The sequence below is a fragment of the Phyllostomus hastatus genome, unplaced genomic scaffold (genome assembly GCF_019186645.2).
Source record: "Phyllostomus hastatus isolate PE091 unplaced genomic scaffold, TTU_PhHast_1.1 phas_scaffold_317, whole genome shotgun sequence".
In the NCBI taxonomy this organism is placed as follows: domain Eukaryota; kingdom Metazoa; phylum Chordata; class Mammalia; order Chiroptera; family Phyllostomidae; genus Phyllostomus; species Phyllostomus hastatus.
The window spans coordinates 600986-610430 of record NW_025334023.1 but is presented as its reverse complement, the minus strand read 5'-3'; the positions used below and the strand labels follow the sequence as shown (position 1 = coordinate 610430).

The window sequence follows — 9445 nt, the reverse complement described above, 5'->3', positions numbered from 1 at the left end:
AAAATTTACTATATATATGTTATTGGTCCTGGCCAGGTTGAATGTGCTTTTGATGTGCAAAAAGTTTTTCAAATGTACCTCATAAATAAATCTTAACAAAATTTGTGTTTTCCAAAAATTGACTGGAGTCCAACCACATAATAATAAATATAGAAAACCCTAAAAACTCCACCAAACACTATTGGAACTAATCAACAAATTCAGTAGGATTGTAGGCTATAAAATTAATATAGAAAAATATATTGTTTTATAAACTAATAACAAAATATCAGAAAGAGAAATTAAGACAGCAACCTCATTGACTATTGCATGAAGAAGAATAAAATCCACAGTGATACATTTAACCAAGAAGGGAAAAGACCTGTACTCTGAACTATAAGACATTCATAAAAGAAATTGAAGAAGATACAAATAAATGGAAAAATACAGAGTCCAGCACAAATAATGGCTCTTTTTTATTATAAAATTTTTTATTACAAAGTCATAAGCATGTAATTCTATGACATAACAATATTACACTCAATTATACCATACAATACCTTAGAGGAAATATTCAAATTAAAACTATAAATTATTACACCCATATTATTACCCTACCAACTTCACTCAAGCAGACTTTACTTCTGCTGGACCTTGTATAGTATGCTCATCAACTGGAAAAATTGAAATTGTTAAAATGTTTATATTGCCCAAAGGAATCTGTAGATTCAATGCAGTTCCACTAAATTCCAATGGCACATAAATAGAAAAAAAACAATCCTAGAGTGTGTGTGAAGCCACAAAAGACCTCGAATAGCCAAAGCAATCTTGAAAAAAATAGAACAATCTTGGAGGCATCAGACTACCTAATTTCAAAGTATACTACAAAGCTATAGTAATAAAAAATGTATTGTCTGACATAAAAACAAACATATGGATCAATGGAAAATTCATGCACGTTAGGTCAATTAATTTGTGACAAAGGAGCCAACAATATCAATGGAGAAAGGACAGTTTGTTCGATTAATGGTGTTAGGGAAACTACAGCCACATGCAAAAGAATCAGACTTTCTTACACCATACACAAATGTTGACTGAAAATGGATTACAGACTTGGACGTAAGACACAAAACCATAAAACTCCTAGAAATACTTATGCTGTAAGATCCTTGACATAGGCCTTGGCAATAATTTTTAGATCTGACTCCAAAAGCAAAGGTAAGAAAAGCAAAAATAAATAAGTTGAACTACATTAAACTAAACATTCCTACACAGGAAAGAAAGAAATTGGGTTAGGTTAAGGGGAACACTGACTCTTAAGTCCAGCATATGTATTCAGAGTCTGAATCTCAATTTAAGATCTTGTGGTTATAAATGTAAAAATGTCACAGCTACTATAAACTTTGTAGATTCTTTGACATAATGACCTTCAAAGAAGCCTATTATACCTCAGAACCATTTTTTATAGTTGAATTATTTATTTTTAGAGAGGGGAACATCAATGTGTGGTTGCCTCTCATGCGCTCCCTGCTGGGGACCTGACCTGCAACCCAGGCATGTGCCCTGGCTGGGAATCGAACCAGTGACCCTTTGGTTTGCAGGCCCGTACTCAATCTACTGAGCTACACCAGGCAGGGCCCTCAGAACCATTATTTAAAAAAATGTTTGCATATACTTTTGTTGTAGACACACAATAAAATTCTGGTCCAAAAGATTTATGGTATAGAATGAGGTACAGGATGGTTTATTAAGAGCATGGACTAGGCTCTCTTCTCTGAAAGATGTGATATTTTAGAAAATGATGTCTTGGAGTAAAAGAAGTATTTTTATTTTTCATGACCAATAAATATACATACAGGGGTGGGCAAAGTAGGTTTAAAATTGTTTGTATGGAAAAAGACATGCAGGTTAAATAAACAATACAAAAATAAACTCTGAGTTTTGTGTACTCACAACAATAAACCTACTTTTTGCCAACCCCTGTATATAACTGATATTTAATAAGTGATTGATGTGGGTTGACCACTCTGCATGTATTAACTTTCCATCCTAACAACAATTCTCTGTACTAGGTTCTATTATCCTAGTTTCCAGATTGGGAAACTGAAGCATAAGGAGGTTACCTAACAGAACTCTGCAGTTAGTAATGTGGAGGCTGGATGTGAACTTGGGCAGCTGACCTCTGAAACTGCATGCTTAGACACTATGCTAAACATAGTTCACATTCAATACAATTTTTATCTATTTTTCTTTTTTTCAAAATATAGTTCTTTTATTAAGGTCATTTCTTGCCTAATGTCAAAAGTTCAAAGTAGTCATTTTTGAATAAAGTAATCTTGTCAATTCAAGATTTTCTCAGTCATTTCAAGGTGCCTCCCCGCCTTCTTTCTCTCCAAGGCTGATTCTAGCTCTAGGCATGTGTGCAGTGCCCAGGCACTATCGAGGCAGAGGTCCTTAATTACAGAGATAACTGCACGATGCTGGAGTTCAGGTGGCTTCTGACCATCAGCATAAATGCTTGCTGATATCCATGAAATATGTCTTGTTCATTCTAGTCTACAGGTTGTTGGTCTCTGAGCTGGAGCTGTAAAATCCTTTTTCTGACCACGAGGCTTCTCCTGTCCCACTCTATTTTACATCCTTCTGCCACCCTTTCACTGGCTTGGAAAACTTTTATATGCAAGTTTATGTTACTGTGGTAAGGCACTTAACATGAGATATGCATTCTTAGAAGATTTTTAAATGCGCAATACAGCATTTATTGCTATTAGTAGGTATAATGTGTAGAGCAGATGTCTGTATCTCCTTATTCACTTAATATCACTGAAATTCTATACCAGTGGATTAATTTTATATGATAATTTGTGCCACTCTGGGTCTGAAAGAGACTCATTCACATAGTTATGCAAAATGTTTAGATCCATGCCTCTAGGATATAGCTGCCCATGGTTTTCATGTACCAGCTTCAGCCCACAAGTCATCAATGTTCCCTAGGCACATGACAATTATGGCTGTTAATTCAGACCTATGGGCACTGAGAAGAAAGAGGTAGGCTTACTTTAACAAGGGAGTGCAATGCATTTCTGAGCATTTATTGTTCATTTTGGAAATATTATAAATCGATCTTAGAATTTCTGAGAAATACAAAATTCAGCAAATATCCTCTGTTTGACTGTAAAGTCATGCACAAAGCAGAATGATATCTCAAGACTGCCATAGCAATAGGCTTCTCACAGAACTGGATTACTTCTGAAGTCTGTACATACTTCTGCCTTACCACATACTCATTGCACTCCTTCAGCATTGACTGGGAGATGAACAGATGTGCTAATTATATCCATAATAACATGTACAAATAAATACAGGGCATTAATCTTATACAATTATTTAATTATTAACAACTTAGTTGGATTTTTAGAAGAGCATAAAATATCAAATGCTACCTAAGATAATATCCTTGTATATACTTATGCTAAGAAACATATTTATTATTTATTATTTATTTTTTGAAAATTATTTTTAAAGATTTTATTTATTTATTTTAGAGAAAGGGGTCGGAAGGGGGAAATAGAGGGAGAGATTCATCACTGTGTGGTTGCCTCTCGCGTACGCTAACTGGGGGCCCTGTCCCGCAACACAGGCACGTGCCCTGACTAGGCATTAACCTGGGACACTCTGGTTCCCAGGCTGGAACTCAATCCACTGAGCCACAGCAGCCAGGGCAAGCCACGTAGTTTTTCCTAAAGGTGCAATTACTTTGTTCTTTCTGTCTTTATTATCTGACTTCTAAAAAATAAGGTACAATATTACTTTTGTAATCAGAATGTAAAGTTATTTCCAAGTTGAAAAAATTTCACACCATATATTCAGGATGAGTAAAATTTAGATAAAATACTTATAAAAGAATATAAGGAAAATAAAATAATTTTTCAAGCAATCATAAATGTGGAGTTTTGGAGGCCAAGCACTAAACAGAATGATACAATAGGCAGGTAAATGAAATAAAAATATATCACAAATTCCAAGAATCATATATCTTCTACAGACTGTGCACAGACATTTATGTACCCTTAGAAAAGAACTAAAACTCATTATTTATGCATATGAGTATGAATCCTATCACCACTCCAGGGGTGACTATAACTGCAACATCATCCTTTACATGAAGAATGAAAAGTTGAAAATTATCTTTACATATTAATTGCATGCATTAATATTACAGATTGGAAATAACATTAATATTAACTTAATTCAATATTGAATGCTAATGTAAGTATTGAAACAGGCTTGCAGCGAAGCTGGTTTAGATGGAGAGGTTTTTTTTGTAGAGAAACATCACATGTGATCACTTCATGTAAGATGGATTTCAGAGCATGTGAGGCGTAGCAGGAGATAAAATAGTCAGGAGGAGTTGTAGGCAAGTGGGGAAACAGACCTGGGATCAAGGCCATTTGGGAAGAGGGTGAGGGTGGTGGAGACAGCTGTGTCCCTGGGGACCTGATGCAAGTGCTTCCTTCAGGCCTCTCATGAATAAATAACCAACTGCCTGGCCCCCTAACAAACTGAATTTCATCTCCAATGTCACACCTGTTCCTGAAGACTCAATAAAGGCTGGTGAGTGAATAGACATCTGTGGGTGGGGTGGTTCCAGGGCTAGGGTATGGACTGAGCTGGTGTTATGTCCAAGATGGGCCAGAGGCACAGGACTTGGGTTATTGATGGGTATGAACACAGAGTGGCAAAGGTGAGAGGCATCTGTCTGGTTGGTTACAGCAAAGTGGAGGGTAAGGAGTGGGAAGGGAGGCTGAGAGTATGTGGGTAACTGAGGTTAATGAAGGTTGGCCAATAAAGAGTAGTAATCCAATAATGACAAATGCCCTAATAATTACAGTGGATATGACAAAGCAAAAGATATTAGACTACAGAGCCCTCTTGGAAAATATGAGAAAAGCACTGAGAGTGACAAGAATCAGTGCTGAGCTTCTCAAAGCAGGGCTTGGGAAGTAAACCAGGACATCCTGGGCAGGTGTGAGAGGAGAATGATGGGGGAGAGGAATTGAATGGGCCTTTCAGATAAGCGTGTCTCAGACCAAAGTCACTCTAACTTGATCAGGAGACCAATTGAACAGGCAAATCCTCAATTTCTGAGCTCCCTGGCTTTTCGCTTTGGCTCCAAGTAATAAAATGTTCTCTATTGCTCCCTTTACTCAGACACACACCCATCACCAGCTTCCATAATCTTTCCTCCTTTACAGCCCTGCATTTGTTGATTTGTGTGTTGTGTGGGCTCTTCCTTCTTGCCATTTCCCCCCTTTACTTTCCCAATCAGTTGTGTGGTGCATGTACCAGCCTTCACATCCCTCTGGTGCCATCCCACTTTTTTTTTCATGCAGGAGGTTAGCTGCTCTCACTGGAGAGAACTTTTTCATAAAGTAGCCATGAGCTCTACAGGAGACAGTGCCCTAACTTAGGCCAGATGATTGGACTCCTTTGACAGGTGACTCTGATGGCAGAACATGCTCCCCTAGCACTGGAGGATGGTAACTGGAGCTGATTTCCCTCCGTAGAGAGAAAAATTATGGGCACCAAGTGGGTAAGTGGAGAGGAAGAAACAATGTTAATGAACATGAGATATAACTTAGTTACTGAACTAGATGTTTTAAAGTTACTTTTTTATTAGGGGGAAATGACAGTAGTCTTCACTCTTCAGCTTGTCTGCTTACAAATTTATTGTTATCTCAAATCGCAAGTTCATAGGACTCAGTCAAATTCCCCTTTTACCCTATATTTCCAGTTTGTAATATGGTGCCTGAAAAACAGTTACTGCTTCCTAAATGACAGAGTTAATGAATGAATGAATGAACACTAAGAACTAAATGATAGAATTCCAATCTGAAGAAAAAGTTTCCAAATATCATGCACATGTCTTCCCAGCAATAGTGTCTTGTTTTACAATTTCAGTCATTTATAAACTTAGTTCCTTAAGGTATGAGCAGGAGCAGTGCCCACCTCAGGCACACAGGCCTTGTCCATGCTACCTCTTAAAGATTCCTCCACTCTCTTTTCAAGTGAGCATTTTGTATGGTGAAGCCAGAGAGATTTCAAATCTCATTTTCATCAATTAGATCAAATTAGCCTGAACAATTATCTATCCTGCTTTCTTCTGCATTCCCTGGGCACAGCCACCCAGAGCAGAATAAACAGTTTCACGAAGATCTTACACTTTGATTTGTTTCCTTTTGTCACTTCTTTTTATTCCTCTCTTTGTGATAAAGTACCCACCATAAAGTCAAGTTCAAATTCTCACATTCAGGGAACACTTGTTACTGCCTTCCCAGATACATAGAACAATTTCCTTTGTCTTTTCATGATCCTCTGTTTGTAGGAGAATGTATACCTTCTAATTAGACTATCAGTCTTTGAAGCAGAGATTATATTCTATTGACCTTTTATGCTTGTTTTATTTGCATGTTCAAAGAAGATGGATGTGTGGAATATGCCAAAATCTCTTTGTGCTGTCAGAAAGAATATTACAGGAAATACTGTCTTTTCCTCTTTGAATAAGAAGTGATGTCTTTGGTGGTCTCTCCACACCTGACTACCTTAAACCACACTGGTGTTAGCCACATGGTCTTCTACTTGTTGGGCATCCCTGGCCTAGAGGACAAACACGTGTGGATTTCCATCCCCTTCTTCATTTCCTATGTCATCGCCCTGCTTGGGAACAGTCTGCTCATCTTCATTATCATCACAAATAGCAGCCTCCATGAGCCCATGTACCTCTTCCTCTGCATGCTGGCTGGAACAGACCTTGTCCTCTCCACTTGCACAGTACCGCAGACCTTGGCCATTTTTTGGTTCCATGCTGGGGAGATCTCCCTGAATTGCTGCATCACTCAGTTCTTCATCATCCACTGCACTTTTATTTCTGAGTCAGGGATCTTGCTGGTGATGGCATTTGATCGCTACATTGCCATATGCTACCCACTGAGATACACCACCATTCTTACACATACATTGATTGGGAAAATTGGTGTTACCATCTTCTTGAGAAGTTACTGTACAATTTTCCCCATAATATTTCTTTTGAAAAGGTTGACTTTCTGCCAAAATAATATTATTCCACATACTTTTTGTGAACATATTGGCTTGGCCAAGTATGCTTGTAATGACATTCGAGTGAACATCTGGTATGGACTTTTCGTAATAATATCAACAGTGGTTTTAGATGCTCTGTTAATCTTTGTTTCTTATGTGCTGATTCTTCATGCTGTCTTCCACATGCCTTCCCAAGATGCTCGTCAGAAAGCGCTCAGCACATGTGGCTCCCACGTCTGCATCATCATCCTCTTTTATGGGCCTGCCATCTTCACAACTCTTACTCAGCGGTTTGGACGTCATATTCCTCCTCATATCCACATCTTGTTGGCTAATGTCTGCATTCTGGTTCCTCCTATGCTGAATCCCATCATTTATGGGATCAAGACCAAGCAAATTCAAGAGCAGGCAGTTCACATGTTTTTCCCAAAGCAGAAATAACTTCGGAAGAGGATCAGAGTTTTCAGCACTGGTAGCTGTTCATGATGTGGTCTATGGAAGTGGTGGGTAGAAATAATGGTAAACTGAAAGAGTAGGAAATAACTCAGAAATTGTGTTTCTGGAGTAAGTTCACCAAGAATGTTATAGGCTATGCATATTCAGTTGTCAATGCAACAGGAAGGAAAGAAGCACAAGTGGGAGAGAGAGAGAGAAAGAAAGAGAGAAAGAAAGTTTGCCTGAACAACTTTCTACAGCTTTACTAGCCCCTCCTACTGTTTTTTTTCTCACTAATTTAAAAATACTTCTAAGGACTTATTTTAAGGACAAACCATTTAAAATTTCTAAAATGCATTTCCATACCTAATGTCTTCTTTTACTGAGGACATATTATCTTTTGTGTATTAACTAGCATTCTTAGCCCTTAAATCCTTATTTTTTACTGACAACTAAAAAGTAAGCAGTTAACATTCTTTAGATTGGCTAATTTATGAATTTATTTCATAACATCTAGAAGCATAGCATAATGTTGACAATTATAATTTTTCAGAAACGTGTTTTTGAAATAAAGTACAAGACATTTACTAACAGATTCACATTTATCTTTTAGTTTTTCTTACTATGAAGCCAAAAGTTTGTAAACTTAGACTCATCTAGCAATTAATGCTTCAGTATTTTTTGTTCTTTGGTAATATTAGACATTTAATAATTTTGACTTACTAAGTAGATTCAGAAAACCATTTACATATGTATAGAATATAGTTGTTGCTGATAATTTAACCAAAAACCTTTTACATCCCATTTACATTTTTAAATTTTACTTGATTCTAAAACTAAGTTTAAATTACTTATGAAAATTTTATCATTTCAAGTTATTTTAAAAATATATTTTTAAAAGATTTATTTATTTTTAGAATCATGGACATGGAAATAAAGAATAAACTGACAGTGACCAGATGGGCACAATAACTTAAAATTTATTTTTAGAAGAAGGAAAGGAAAGAGAAAGAGAGGCATCCGTCAGTTGCCTCTTGTGCACCAACTGATAGGAGACTGAACCCAAAACTCAGGCATGCACCCAGACTGTGCATGGAAACAGCAGTCTTTTGCTTTGCAGAATGATGGTCAGACAACTGAGCCACACTGGTCAGGGATCAAGTTGTGTTTTTGATTACAAATTTTGCAGCAAATGTGACATGAACTTATTTGACTAATGAACCCAAGTAGAATAAAAGTATTATTTAGTGTTGGTGATTCTAAAGATATGACTGTTTAACTAAACCAAACTCAAAACTAGCTTTAATAGCAAATATTTTATCAGATGATGTGATTCTGAAAGGATTTGGGTTAGTTTTTGTCATATTTTTGAGAATTCTCATATAAGTACTTGTTTAAACCAATTTAATATTAAAAATTAGCAATATCAGAGAGTAGAAATATGCTGTATCTATAAGATACATACATAGACATACATAACTATGCAGATAAACATAGACAGGGATCTCATACCTTTCATTTTAAAATGCTAACTTTTCTGTACATATCTCCCAACACTATTTATTGAAGAAGCTATTTTTACTCCATTTTGTGCTCCTGTCCCCTTTGTGAAATATTAATTGAGCATGGAGACATGGGTTTATTTCTAGGCTCTCTGTTCTGTTCCATTGTTCTATGTGCCTATTCTTATGCCAGACTGTTTTGATTACAGTGGCTCATAATATAGTTTGATATCAGGTATTGTGATCCCTCCAAATTTGTTCTTCTTTCTCAAGATTGCTGAGGCTATTCGAGGTCATTTTTGGTTCCATATAAAGTTTTGAAATATTTGTTCTAAATCTGTTAAGTATGTCATTGGTATTTTAATAGGGATTGTGTTGAATCTATAGGTAGCTTTGGGTAGTATGGACATTTTAGTGATGCTAATTCTTCA

At 36.6% G+C, this 9445-nt stretch overlaps 1 protein-coding gene across 1 annotated transcript; it reads left to right on the top strand.

Annotated features, from left to right (window-relative positions):
- Nucleotides 1–6549: 6549 nt before the first annotated feature.
- LOC123805327 (olfactory receptor 52B4-like) lies at nucleotides 6550–7518 on the top strand. Its single transcript, XM_045817808.1, has one exon. It carries the CDS (start codon nucleotides 6550–6552, stop codon nucleotides 7516–7518), a length of 969 nt encoding a protein of 322 aa, XP_045673764.1.
- The last annotated feature ends 1927 nt before the right edge of the window (nucleotides 7519–9445 follow it).

Coding starts and splice junctions, on each gene's coding strand:
- LOC123805327 (XM_045817808.1), top strand. CDS start 6,550: ATGTCTTTGGTGGTCTCTCCACACCTGACTACCTTAAACCACACTGGT.